The sequence below is a fragment of the Tachypleus tridentatus genome, chromosome 2, assembly GCF_004210375.1.
Source record: "Tachypleus tridentatus isolate NWPU-2018 chromosome 2, ASM421037v1, whole genome shotgun sequence".
Lineage (NCBI taxonomy): Eukaryota > Metazoa > Arthropoda > Merostomata > Xiphosura > Limulidae > Tachypleus > Tachypleus tridentatus.
Genome location: NC_134826.1, coordinates 69,977,579 through 69,991,969, shown reverse-complemented (window position 1 = coordinate 69,991,969; position 14,391 = coordinate 69,977,579). Strand labels below are relative to the sequence as shown.

Below are 14,391 nucleotides of genomic sequence, written 5' to 3'. Positions count from 1 at the left end.
ATTATTCTGTTAGAAAAACATTTGGTTATACATAATCTAGATTGTACATGTTGCAACAGAATTGCATTAATTATTTAAATCAGTTGCAGAAATAAGAATATAAAGCTGTCTATTGAGTTCAAGACTTAAAATATCCAAATTGAATGTGTATATTGTGTATCAAGCACAGAGCCAATCATGACTTCTGATGTATTCCACCTTCATTTTGATCACAGCTGTTTTATGTAACTTTGACCACATGTATACTGGACATTTGGTGTTTTATGAATGGTGAAAAAATGTCTTTATTACTTTTAGTTTGGAATCCATTTATTAATGTTTCTTTCCTTTGTGCTATGACTCAGTCCAGATGTTTATAAAAACAGAAGGAACTTAGTTCTTTTAGTTCAGCCCAGTAGTAGCTATATTTAGCTCTCTCTCTCTCTCTGCATTTGGTCTGTATAAACAGATGCTAAAAAGACTTCGCTAGCTACTTAGTTTCTAACAAGGCACTTCCAAAGTGGGTCGGTCAAACAAGTGATTGCAAGTCTTCTGTTGTGACATTTTAATAACAAGAGTAAGTTCTCATGCTGTTATTTGTAAAGTGTTGGGAAGTATAGAGTTATAAAAGCTGATAAGTCTATGTTTCTAAACTATGGCTTGTGTTTTTTTATATACAAGTAGAGTAATATTGTAATAATGCATTGTAGAGTTGTCATTACAAAATATATATACATTTCTAATGTGCCAGTCATGATTTAGTCCAAACAAATCAAATCTATCTGCAGAAAGCAAAGTGGGTTATTATATATTACATATTATGTCATCTACCATCCTTTTTTCTAGTTTCATTTTTATAACCATCATCTTGTCATACACCACCTAGAGTCAAATTTTATTTTAAGTCTTAATTAAAAGTAAAACGTAGTAACATGTAAATGTTATAGTATCATCACATAATCAGTTTTACTGATAAAGAATCACTTTTATTAATAGTTTTATGTATGTGTTTTCTTATAGCAAAGCCATATTAGGCTATCTGCTGAGCCCACTGAGGGGAGTTGAACCTCTAATTTTAGCATTTGTAGTTTTGTATTGTTCAATAACAATGTTATTTTTACTTTCTTTTTCACCAGAGATTCTTGTCAGCTGGTAATAAATTTGGGCAATGAAATTAGTTAATATATCTTTATAACACAGAGAGTTTTGTCTTAAAATATTTATATATATATTATGCACATTGTTTTGAGTATTTTGCAATCAAAAGGTGTGGTTTAGTGTTAATGTTAATAAATGTAAGAAGTGAAGGATTATTATATTGTTTAACCAGATAAGTGTGACAAGTTATCAGTTTTCATTATGTAGCTGTAATGTTAATACTGATTTGTTCTAAATGGCTGCAAGGTACGTCCTTGAGATGTCTTTAGCAGTTTGAACTTGGGACTGTTGTCATTGAGAGACCAGGTTACCAAGGTTATTTTGTCAATGACTTGTATATTCACATGCAGCAGGGGTTGTTATCCCGAACACAAGGCTTAAGTTATTTTACTGTAAGGAATATTTGAAAGTGTTTGTCTTTTTTCATCAATTTAGTTCATTTTAATTATTTTAATAAAAAAGTTCTTTACATCTTTTGATGAAGTAAAAAACAGAAAGAGGGCAATGGCACATGAAGGCCATTCTTGTTTTTTATTTGTTCATTTAGTAAACAGGAGAACCTTTCAGATATAACATGCATTATTAAACATTTTGTGTGTGAAAATTCTTATAGAGGCTTAATCTGAATTGAGAAGTGTTGAATAAAACTGTTTCTAGGAGCAAACATCCATCCCAGTCTGTCCAACTACAGACGGTCGCTGCTCTCAGCTCTCCATCATCAGCAGATTACTATTCATCATCACCTGTACCAATGGCATCTTCAGCCACCAAAGAGCTGGATGACCTCATGGCCTCACTCTCTGACTTTAAAGTAAGGTTTGATGAACTCTGTGCAAGCTGGAACTTGGAAATATTTATCTGAAGAATTGAATGGCATTGTATTGTATTTCAGTACAGTTTAAATTATAGAATTATTGGTGTGTGTGTGTTATATTTAATTATGTATGATTCATTTAGACTAAACTATAACCAAAAATTAATGTCTTTTAGTCATTTGTTGTCAGCAAAATTATACATATGCTCATTATGCATTGGTATTTTCATTGTTAGGCCTATGATATAAAGTTAAGCAACCTTATTGACAAGGTTGACTACAGCAATGTTTTCTGTTTGAACTTGGATTTAATGAGAGTTTCTTATTTTTTTCTTAGTTCTTAAAACCATTAAACTGATTATGTCAATTTCAAAGTAACAAAACTGAATTGATAATGTAAGAATTCAGATATATTCTCATCAGTAATGTTATCCAAACATCTGTTGTAACAGTTGTATTTTAGTATTTTTTCTGATTTGTAAGTGTGCTATGTTTGTTTTGAGTTTGCTCGAATGAAGATCTGTTCAAACTGTCTTTATCAACCATCAGTAGATTTTTTTTCTGACTACGCATCATGCTGGGCCAGTGCAGCCTAGTAATTAGCATCCCTGAACTGTGAATCCTAGAAATTATAATATATTTATGAGAAATGTGCTATTAACTTTGAGGGTGTGAGTCTGCTCTAAGAGAGACAGTCAGGTTCCACTATCAGACAAGAGTAGCTTGAGAGTTGGTTTCGACTGTTTTTTTTTCCTCCTGTTTGTTGGGTCAAAATTATGGATGGTGGTTACGCACAGTTAACTTTATATATAGCTTTGTGCAACAATTCTGAAAGAACCATCATATTTTGTATGTAGGTATCGGAAGAAGTACACCTATACACTCTATTAAAGGCTGTTTCTGCCATATGTATGTTACTTTGAAGAGAATTTAAAATCTTGCCTAATTATGTATAAATTGCATTATCATTCCAGATGACACGGTGTTTACTGCAAACTTAGTTATTGTGATATTGAAAACAGGTCAAAGAGAATACTTTATCTTTCCAATGTCTTACAAATTAAAATAATTCTTTCACTATTTTCCTTGCTTACTCCTTGGATAATCCTTATTGACTTGTTACTGTTAGTGTTTTTGATGCACAGCACAACTGGAAGCAGCACTTATGTCAGTCTTGCCAGTAAAATGAAAGTATGTTTATGAAATTTAACTTCATTTTTACATTGAAATTAACAGTAATATTTTATGACATTATTACATATTACTCATGTAAAGAAAAGCCAAGTCATGCTGGAATATTGAGTAGAGAAAGTAAGATTTATCATTTCAGTTATCAACACATCCAAAATAATGTTTCTTTTTTTTCATAGGACTTGTACTTAGGCATACTTAGTCTCTAAATTATTTTCTTAGTAGTATAACAATATCAGAAAATATGTGTACCAATTTCTCTAAAAAGGAAATGATATATAAATACTACATTAGTGATGAATATTTCATAAAAGACTTATTAAACAGAAACTCGTTTGAAACATCAAATGAGGATTCTGAAATGAAAAAGTCGGTAATTGTGGCGAATTAAAGGAAATGGTACATTGTAAAAATAAAAGATGTAACCAATAGACTTGAACCAGCAAGACAAAAGAAAGATTTAGCAACATGACAGATTGCAGTTAGAGGTTTCTACCTGGGCTCACTGAACTCTTGTCTGTTCCATTCTGGTACATAAAGAATCTGAAGTGTTTTAGTTTGTAATTTCTAGTACTGAGTTTGTTGATGAAACTTCTTGTTAACCTTGTACATGAATATTTATTCAAGAAAAAAACAACTAACTTTAAACTTTTAGAATCTTCTAGAACTTTTAATGTTACTGTAATATTCACAGCTGAAAGACACCACCCAAGCTGAAGAGGAACCAGCCTATACAAAGGCTCAGAAACCACTGAAGCAGCTATCTACTCCAGCTCCTGATCGAAATAACCAGCTGGACTCTATGCTGGGCACTCTTCAGTGTGATATGAACAAGCAAGGGGTCAATACTACAGCCAAAGGTCATTGCACTGCCTGTAATAAGCCTATTGTTGGACAGGTATGCTAAGGCTTACAGACTTTACTTAAGGTGCTCACTTGTAGACAGGATTATATATGTAAAAAACAGCTGGTATGGGTAGAGAAAGCACTATGTAGAGGAGTGAACAACATTTCGACTTTCTGGCGATGATCGAAGAAGGTTGAAATGATGTTTGCTCCTCTACATAGTGCTTTCTCCATCCATACCAGCTATTTTTTACATATATAATTTTCTCTACAAGTGAGTTTTCTTGCCATTATGGAGTAGACAGGATTGTTTTCTTAATTTTTTATGTTAACTAAAGTTAAAAGGTATATCAAATTTAATACCATGCTGCATGCATAAGAAAAAAAGTAATATTCCTTTAAAAATTTCTATGAGCAAGTTTTTTTTAGGATATCTATGTGCATCAAGTTTTTTAGAAGTATTTTATTATTGTTTCCACATATCATAGAACATAAATAAAATATGTAATATTATTTATGACCTTTGGTGGAAATTTACTTCACATTGACCATCTGTTTATACAAATTAAAAACTGCTGATCCTTTCGATGCAATTCAGTTGATATGTGGTGATTTGGAGTGTGGAGGCTGCATAAAGTAAGCTTCTAGGAAGGTTATGTTTCAGGACTTTCTTGTATTCTGTAATTATAAAAAATATACGAGCTCCAGGGATTTAATATTTGATGAAAGGGTTAATGGAAGTTATTGGCAAAACAAGGGAAGGAGTAATCACAGCTGTGAAAAATAAAATAGCTTTTCTGTGACTTTCTATCAGTTTCACACCAGTGATAAGATGAAAACCATCTTCTCTGTGACTTTCTATTAGTTTCACACTAGAGGTAGGAAAGAAAAAACAGCTTTTCTATGATTTTCTATTAGTTTTACATTAGAGGTATGAAAAAAACAGCTTTTCTCTGACCATCTATTAGTTTCACACTAGAGGTAGGAAAAAAACCCAGCTTTTTTGTGACTTTCTATCAGTTTCACACCAGTGATAAGATGAAAACTCAACAGAAACAATACATGAAGTGGTTGACCTGTAACACCAAATGTAGGATCTTTTCTTGAAACTGTAAATACGATGTTCACAAACTTCCAGAGCATGTGGACGGTTAGAAGACCAACAGCCCAAGGCTGTATGACTGGTACGTGAAAGTTAATGGACTGTAGGGTTGGTAGGTAAGATTTGACAAATGTATGTGTGTTTGTAATTAAGCATCTGCAAAGATCAGGACAATTTATTCTGCTGATATAACCTTTCAGTAATGGTACAGAGCATGTCACAAAAGTAGATTTATAGTGGAAACAGATTATAGTTATAATACTAAATTATGTACCCATAGTGTCAAGCAAGATGAGCTGTACGTGTTATCTGACTTAAAGTACTAACCTTACTATATCATAAGAACCTGATCTTTTTGTATAGATTGAGTGCCATTAAAGTATGGATCCAGCAAGACAAAGAATCAAATAATATGCCAGTTCTTCTAGAAGATGCATATTTATTGGAAATGATTCACAGACATGTCCCATGGACTGTGTTTATTAGGATTGCTCTATAGTCACCATTTGTGTGTGGTTGGTGAACTTTAGAAACCAGTAAAAAGGAAGGGGACAACATTTACCCTTAGTATATTGCCCAAAAGCCTCCCAAAATAGGATTACACTGTAAAGCAACAGTTGTTAATCATGTATCCTCAAGATGGCTGGTATGGTTGTTAATCATGTATCCTCAAGATGGCTGGCAACAGTTGTTAATCATGTATCCTCAAGATGGCTGGTATGGTTGTTAAAACTTCAATTAAAATAAAGTACAAAACAATGTTTTGACCTTCTTAGGTAATCTTTAGTTTAACAAAGAGAATTACCTCTCTGTTAACCTGAAGATGACCTAAGAAGGCAGAAACATTATTTTGTATTTTATATTAATTAAAGTTTTAGTACTCATACAAGTCATCTTGAGATACATTTTTACTTCAAAGGGGTTTCTCGTCATCATAAGTTGGTAACCGCTGAAGTAGAACCATTATATCAAATATCACCAGTAGTGGAAGAAGGAAATGTGACATCTCTTTACATTATAATGTTCTTGAAATGGCATTACCTATAAATTGTGTTATGGATATTTCAACACATCAGCTAATTTTTCCTCCCCAGTTGAGTAACTAAAAATGACCACATTAATTGCATATGACATGTAAAGCGTACTTGACATATTATCATGTTATTCATTACTTGTATTCTTATAATTACTACTAGATTAAAATGTTATGCATCATTTGTTTCTTTCAAATAGAGAACATCGTATTTCAGATTTACGACATAAACTAGAATTTGCTAGTAATCTGTTATTTTTGAAATACATTAATTATGTTTAACTTTTGTTGACAAATTTGAGAGATGATAAAATGAATTAATCAATATAAATTTGTATAAACACTGAATATTTTCCACAAACTTAAGTAGTTCAGGGAATAGACATTTTAAAAGAAAGTAGCTCAACAGTAGGAGCCTTCATTTCACAAGTGGTTTGTGGTGGGGGTGGAGGGGTGAGACTAATATTGACTGAGCTCCTACAGTTCAGTTGAATTGGGGCCCAAAACTGTGGTGCAGTTTATGTATACTTGTTAATCTGGTCTCACCAGAAATATCTCTCAAATACTGCCACTAACTCCAAGTTAAAGGTGGGTGTTTACCTAAGTCAGCCCTCTCTTGTGCTCACCATGTGACTAAAACAGGAGTAGGGAAATGGGAGTATGCCACTGACATAAATAAATATAATGGAATAATTATCTGACTATTTGAATCAGTAACTTGTCATGGTATATTATTTCTGTGTTTTCTGTATTATTTATTCTATATGCAAGCTGAAATTGACACATTACTTTTGTGAAACTGTTTGAACCTTTAATTCTACTCCAGTGCCATTGGCACACAGTTTATCTGGGTCTAAATGCTGGCTCACTTTGTGGCTTCACATGACTGTCTTACTTAAGTAACTTGCTACATTTTTGAAGACAACCCTTCAAGTATCAACTGTAGTGAGACAGCATAACTTTTACAGAAAAGTTTGAGGAATAGTGTGAACATACTTGGGTATTTCTTAACCTTGACAAATTATTTCAAAAGCTGTTTTTAATTAATAGAGGTACATATAAACCAATATTTAAGGTTACTGTTGTATAAACATTAAATAAAATATTTTGCATTATATAATATGAGTTGTTTATTCTAAATGAGTCAAATTTTAAGGAAAAAAATTGTAAGGCAATGGGTTAATAACTTAAAGCAGCAGTGTGTATTATCTTAATGTTTAACAAGGCTGTGCAAAGTGTTTCTGTAAACTAGTTACACAGTGAAGCAGTCTCATATAAAGTACAGTCCAGTAGACAAAGTATCATTTTCTTAAAGTAAATTCACATGTTGTTGTAAATTTAGATTATATTCCATTAGTTGTAGCTGCAAGTTAAGGTTTTGCCTATTTAGGAAAGTTGTATGAAAAGCTGTGAATCTGTGGTAGGTGGTGACTGCTTTAGGAAGGACGTGGCATCCGGAACATTTCACTTGTAAACACTGCAATGAAGAGTTGGGGACAAAAAACTTTTTTGAGCGAGATGGAGATCCCTATTGTGAAATGGACTATCACAATATTTTCTCTCCTCGTTGTGCCTACTGCAATGGGCCGATTCTAGATGTGAGTCTTTTTTTTTTTCAAGTCTTTGATGTTTGCTTTGTTTTTAAACTCTTTCTATACTGTTTTTGTAGAGAGACAACTCTCACAGTTCCACTTTTAGTTTTAGATGAACAATAGATAATAAGTAAAAATATTTAATATTGCATTAGTTATGTGACACCAATGAAAAATGTCTATTGAGGCACTTTGTGATACTATATTAAGAGTAAAAAAAATCACACAAAATGAGTTTTTTTGCAGAATGAATTGTGTGGTACTAGTTACAATGATGATGGTAACTGTGGTACCAGAACTGGTCGGCTGGATCTGATAATAAAAGTTTTAACTTTTGTTGTGCCAAAAAGACGTCGGTTTTTGTTTTTCTAACTCTTAAAACTTTGATAAATTTATAGTGGACTGGACAAAAATTCCAAACTTCCAGTGATTTAAAAGGATATTCGTGTGTAACATGTAAATAAAAACATTTAAACTTCTCAATGATGTTGTGAATTTATAAGTTATTTAGAAAATTTAACATTTCTGCAGTTTATTCTCTTCTGGTGTTATTACACTGTTTTTAATCATAAAACTATGAAACATGTTTTTTCAAGATGGCTGGTATGGGTATAAAAACTTAAATTAAAATATAGTAGAGGACAATGTTTCAACCTTTTTAGGTCATCTTCAGGCTTACAAAAAGTTATGTAACATAGAGTTGTTCTCTACTTTATTTTAATTAAAGTGCTAATACCCATACCAACTGTATTGAAATACATTTTTACTTCAAGTGGGTTTCTTGTCTTCAGAAACTACAGACAAATTTTTTAAGTACACTTTCTTTATAGTTTGTCAGGATTTGAACAATTAAGTCTGCAAAACAGTGGGTTTTTATGTATGTTTGACTGTATTTAGATTAAAACACTTCAAGTATTTTAAAATTTAATCCATCAGTAGAATACTAAAATAGCTACATCATGTGGTAGCATATGTAACTGTTGAAATGTCAAGTGGTTATATTGGTTTAGTACTGGTAGACTCTGGTGAAAACATGGCTGTCTTTTGGTGTATTCTCACAGAAATGTGTGATGGCTTTGGACAAGACTTGGCACCCTGAACACTTCTTTTGCACTCAGTGTGGCCAGCAGTTTGATGAAGATGGGTTCCACGAAAGAGATGGGAAACCGTATTGTCACGAGGACTATTACGAACTCTTTGCTCCAAAATGTGGGGGTTGTAATCGTCCAATCACGGAAAACTACATCTCAGCACTGAACAATCAGTGGCATCCTGGGTGTTTTGTTTGTTGGGTAAGTGTAAGATGTGAAATTTTAGATTGTAAATAAACATTCATTGAATTTTTAATTTATTTATTATGATTGTGAACATTGCTTGTTATGTAAGGACTTTCTTGTATTCATAAAACCATAGTTAACAAACAGGCATGCAGTTTTGGTAAAACATTTGTGTAACATAAAATGCACAAGTACCAGTAGAGATTGAGAAAATGTCTGAGTTAATATGCACATGGTATTTTTACTGTTCTATAACATTGTGATTCAGTTATCAACCACTGGCTCTTACTGTTGATGGCATATACCAATGAATAATTTCTTGGAACAAATTAGAAAATTGTTAATCACCATTAGCTAACAACATGACTTGATTATTAACTGTTGAAACACAAGTTGGAATCATAAATAGCTCTGTTAATATTTTCTTACTATTTTTAGGACTGCAGGCAGCCCTTCAATGGAGGCAGTTTCTACGACCACGAGGGACAACCTTACTGCGAAATCCACTATCATGCTAAGCGGGGCTCACTTTGTGCTGGCTGCCACAAACCAATTTCTGGGCGCTGCATTACAGCTATGTTCCGGAAATTTCATCCGGAACATTTTGTGTGTTCCTTCTGCCTAAAACAGCTCAGCAAGGGAACTTTCAAGGAACAGAATGACAAACCATATTGCCATGCTTGCTTTGAGAAACTTTTTGGTTAGAGAGTAATAAAACAGTCTGTCCCACAAAGTGAATCTCATGTATCACCTTCATAGCAACAGTTCAGTTGCTTGTGCTTGAAAAATGTTGTCCTGAAACAGATGGTTTAGTATAATCGTTAAATTTATTATCATTTATATTTGTATTGTTGTATTCTCTATATTTTTACTGGCAACATGGTTGCAGCAGTGAATAACTTTTGATCTTGAGTAAATAACACAAAGTGCTTACACTCCTTTAGACTCACATCTTTAAAATGCAGACGGTTGTTCCAAAATGTATTGTTAACTGTTATAAGATTCCTCTCCCTGTATCAAGAAGGTTTGATGTCGGAATAATCATAGATGATTCTGTACATCGTGAGAGAAATATTTTGTTGAGATATTGTATTTTCAACAATGTACTGTTTGTTAGTGGAATATCATACAATGTTTATATCTTTGAGTGATGTAAAGTTGTGTATTGAAGTGAACAAATGTAAATATTTCGACTTGTTTTTGGTAAGTTTAATCTTCCAATGATTTAGTGGGTTAAGGGAGTCCATTTATGATATAACTAATAAAATAAGTTTTAAATAATTCTGGTATAAAGTGAATAATGTGGCAGAGAAAAGAAGATAGAAAGATAAGAAACTAAGCATCTGGGACGTCTCTGTGTCTCTCAGGATTGATGCTAACCTCTATTCTTAATCTAGAATTGTTACTTCATCTGATTTTTCTGTTGTGTTTATTAGAACTAAAATGGTGCTGTTTTGTTTTTAAGGAAATGGTGAAAAAAAAAGTTAAAGAAATATAATGAATACTATATTAATAAATCTCTTTATGAAGACTTCTGAATATTCTTAGATGTATATTAAAAGGCACTGTTTTCTGAAGAAACCTAGGGTAAAGGTTTTCATCCTTCTAAACTAAAATGATGCATTACGTATGTGGCTAATTGCTAGTTATTAATCATGCAAGTTATTTTTATCTTTGGGATTATAAAATAAACTTTTTAACATGAATCTTTTAAAGTAGAAGTGTAGTTTTAAAAGTATTATTTATTTTGTTATCGTATACAATCTTCCAGGTTTCTTTGTATTTAAAGCTTTATTGTTTTGTTCTATGAGAAATCTTAGGCAAATACTGTTTTGATTTCAACTCTACATATGTTGATCAGTGAACAGCTTTGTATTCTCTAACAATAAGAGTTTTGAGATAACTTTATATTCTGTATGAATAAAAATAAAACTTTAAACAAGTGTGTGTTGTGTATTTGGTGTAATCATGACTTGATGGAATTTAGTTCATTCATTCAACTATGTTTCATCATGAACACTCTCACTAAACGATCTTTTAAAGAACTAGACATGGTCTCATAACTTGTAAAAATGGTAGTTGTGGGTTACTTTTGTGTTCCATGTTTATAACTGACAGTCTGAAATATTTTTTATTGTGTTGTTTATCAGGGACAGATGTACAAAAATAACTTTTTTTCCTCTGATTCTGAGTAGGAATACCATGCTCTCGACTTCAACGTAAATATTATATCAACTTCAGTCCGTAAAACATAATGTAAGTGTAATTTTCAAATACGTTTATAAAACTTTAGTCTCATAATTTCTACATCTAATCTCAGTGTACCTTGAAACTTTTCTGACGAAAATTGTAATCTTATTTTCTAACATCATTTTTAAAGAATTTTTTTTTCTGACCAGTCAGTACTGTTTAAATGTTTTTACTTTTTATTCCACCGGTCGGTACAGTTTAAAAGTTTTGTCTTTATTGTGCACTACAGTTAATGAAAACAAACACAAGACAAGCTAATATATACTCTTCAAAAAAAGAAACGCAAAAGGCAAAATATGAAACACATTGTTAACAAGTTTATTCCGGGTAGTTCTGTATGACATGTGTGAAACTTTGCACATTCACTGCTGAACATCCAAAGTCTGCAAAGGCGAAGTCCACGCTCACTAGGTGAAGTTTAACGTCACTCAACGTCAATAACGAGTATGCCCCCCGTGAGCATCAATAACTGCTTGGCATCTCCTGTCCATGGAAGCGATGAGATGACGAATCACATCCTGTGGAATGACTGTCCACTCAGCCTGCAAAGCTGCTGCAAGCTGAGGTAGAGTCTACGGGTGAGGTTGTTGCCGTCGCAGACGTCGGTCCAACTCGTCCCAAAGATGTTCGATGGGGTTTAAATCTGGTGATCTGGAGGGCCAGGGAAGAACGTTGTTGTTGTGGTGTCTCAAGAAGACAGTGGTGAGTCGGGCTGTGTGAGGACGAGCGTTGTCATGTTGAAAAACGTCGTTGACGTTCACCATGATGGGTTGCACATGGGGCCTAAGAATCTCGTAGACGGTTGCGTACGATCTGATCGGAAATCCTACGCAGCCCTGGTATGGTCGAGGCAGTAGACGTCACAGTGGTGGTCCTATCCCGAAGGTGACGTAACCGGATGTTGCGATCTTGTGCGGGCGTGGTTACACGAGGTCTGCCAGATCGTGAAAGATCACGAGTTGATCCATGTTGTTGGTGACGATCCCATAGCCTTGTGATGGTGCTTGGGTGGGCATTCACAGCTCTGGCAACATCTGATCGAGATTCGCCTGCTTCCAAGCGACCTATGGCGTTGTTGCGTTGTGCTTCAGTCAGTCTTGGCGTAACTGTATTGCGTGTCGGTGGCTTAACACTGAGCTATGGAAACCGAGAACCTGTCACTTTTATAGGGATTTTGCACATGTTGCACTTATAGAACATGCAGATCTTTCAAACAAATTATTGGATACGCATGCGTTTTGGCGAAAAATCCGATGTTTTCCTCCGTTTTCAAAGTGCACAACTTTTATTGTCATTTTGGTCTGACAATTAGTGCCTTAACACGAGTAACATCACATACTCTGAGCTTGTAACGTTATTACATATATTTCTCTTTAAAATAACAAAAATATCCCTTTTGCGTTTCTTTTTTTGAAGAGTATATGTTTATCTTCATGAATTTTAGTATCTTCTATCTTAATTCTTCAATGAGGGAATGATTTTTAGTGTGGATGGAATTGGGGGGCAGTTGATTCTCCTGTTGGCTGTGGATGACGATGACCAGCTGTCTTCCCTCTGGCTTTCCCTGCTAAATTAAGGACGGCTAGCTCAGATAGCCCTCATGTAGCTTTGTGTGAAATTCAAAACAAATCAATTCTCAAGCTTCATCTCAGAGACAGCGTATGACGACGTCTTTCTGTTTGAATCTGGGACTGGTTTCGTGCTTTATCCCCGTTGCACCCAACATATTTACCCTTTCAGTTGTGAGGGTGTTATATGTGACGGTCAATCCCACTATTCGTTGGTAAAAGAGTAGCCCAAGAGTTGGCAGTGGGTGGTGATGACTAGTTGCCTTCCCTCTAGTCTTACACTGCTAAATTAGGGACGGCTAGCGCAGATAGCCCTCATTTAGCTTTGTGCGAAATTAAAAAAAACCAACAATTCATGTTCTATCAACGTAAACAAAGTATTAACCCTCTATCCTTAGCTAAACCTCGTAAGAAACTTATTAACAAGTTACAAAAGTACCAGAAAAAGACCTTGTATCATCAAGAGATTAAACATAATCACTCGGGATGTGTCCACTATTGTTTTAAAGGATATAGTTGGTGATTATTTTCTGAGTAGCTGAACTGTAAATATAAGAGCTCATAACGCAAAATACTGGGTTTGATACCTACGGTTGACAGAGCACAGATAGTTCACTGTACAGCTTTATGTTTAAGAAAAGCAAAGAAATAAATCTAATGTGCATGTTGCCTTTAGATGATTTAATAAAACTTAACACGTGCATTTAACTGAATCTGGAATACAAGTAGATCTAGAAATGTATCTAGAATAAATAAATAAAATACAGTAAAATCTCAACAAGCCGTAAATATTAAAATTTTGCAGTATTATCGTAAGATTTCTCTTATAAAAAACCCTGCTCTCAATATGGCGGAACCTGGGGACGGAAAACTTATCTTTCACCTACCTCATCTATCAAGAACCCGAGTAAGGCAGAAAAAATGTTTTTGATTAATAATTTCTTTAAATGTTAATAAATTCTCAGACATTTTGTTACAGTAAATATTGGTTTGGTTTGTTTTGAATTTCGCGCAAAGCTACTCGAGGCCTGTCTGTGCTAGCCATCCCTAATTTAATAGTGTAAGGCTAGAGGGAAGGCAGTTAGTCATCACCACCCACCGCCAACTCTTGGGCTACTCTTTTACCAACGAATAGTGGGATTGACCTGTAGTTACGACAGAAAGTGTTCGTACCCCTGCGTCCCGAGTGGTTTTTTGCTCCTGACTCAAAAAGTATCACGATTAGGTTAATAGAAATATAATATATTATAAATATTATACTAACACGCATCTACATACATTTTTATGTAAATTAAACGACAAATAAACTGTTCATAAGCAACCAAAAATAGGAAGAGCAGAACGTGTGAAAAAACTGATATTCCCGTAAAATTTCTGTTCAGTTTGGCGAATAAACTGCATTATACTATTCCAGAACAAGACTCTGGGCTCATAATTATTGGAATTTAGCCAGCAAAAAATGTACTTCCGGCAATTTAGCGCCGTCTCCGTCATTATCTGCTTGGTCATCATGGCGAATAGGAAACAACTGTCCAATGATTTAGAAAAAAAACTAATTATTGTAAAATACAAGTCTCGTGT

General features: G+C 33.9%; 1 protein-coding gene across 10 annotated transcripts in view; it reads left to right on the top strand.

Annotated features, from left to right (window-relative positions):
* Nucleotides 1-10,936, top strand: part of LOC143244164 (leupaxin-like) — a 34,260-nt gene extending 23,324 nt beyond the window's left edge. For all 10 annotated transcript variants that reach the window (XM_076488341.1, XM_076488346.1, XM_076488342.1 and 7 more), the window contains 5 exons: nt 1,795-1,948; nt 3,837-4,040; nt 7,548-7,721; nt 8,777-9,007; nt 9,431-10,936. In XM_076488341.1, coding sequence (XP_076344456.1) covers nt 1,795-1,948; nt 3,837-4,040; nt 7,548-7,721; nt 8,777-9,007; nt 9,431-9,697 — 1,030 coding nt within the window. In that variant the 3' untranslated portion in view covers nt 9,698-10,936. The remainder of the gene's footprint in view (nt 1-1,794; nt 1,949-3,836; nt 4,041-7,547; nt 7,722-8,776; nt 9,008-9,430) is intronic.
* The last annotated feature ends 3,455 nt before the right edge of the window (nt 10,937-14,391 follow it).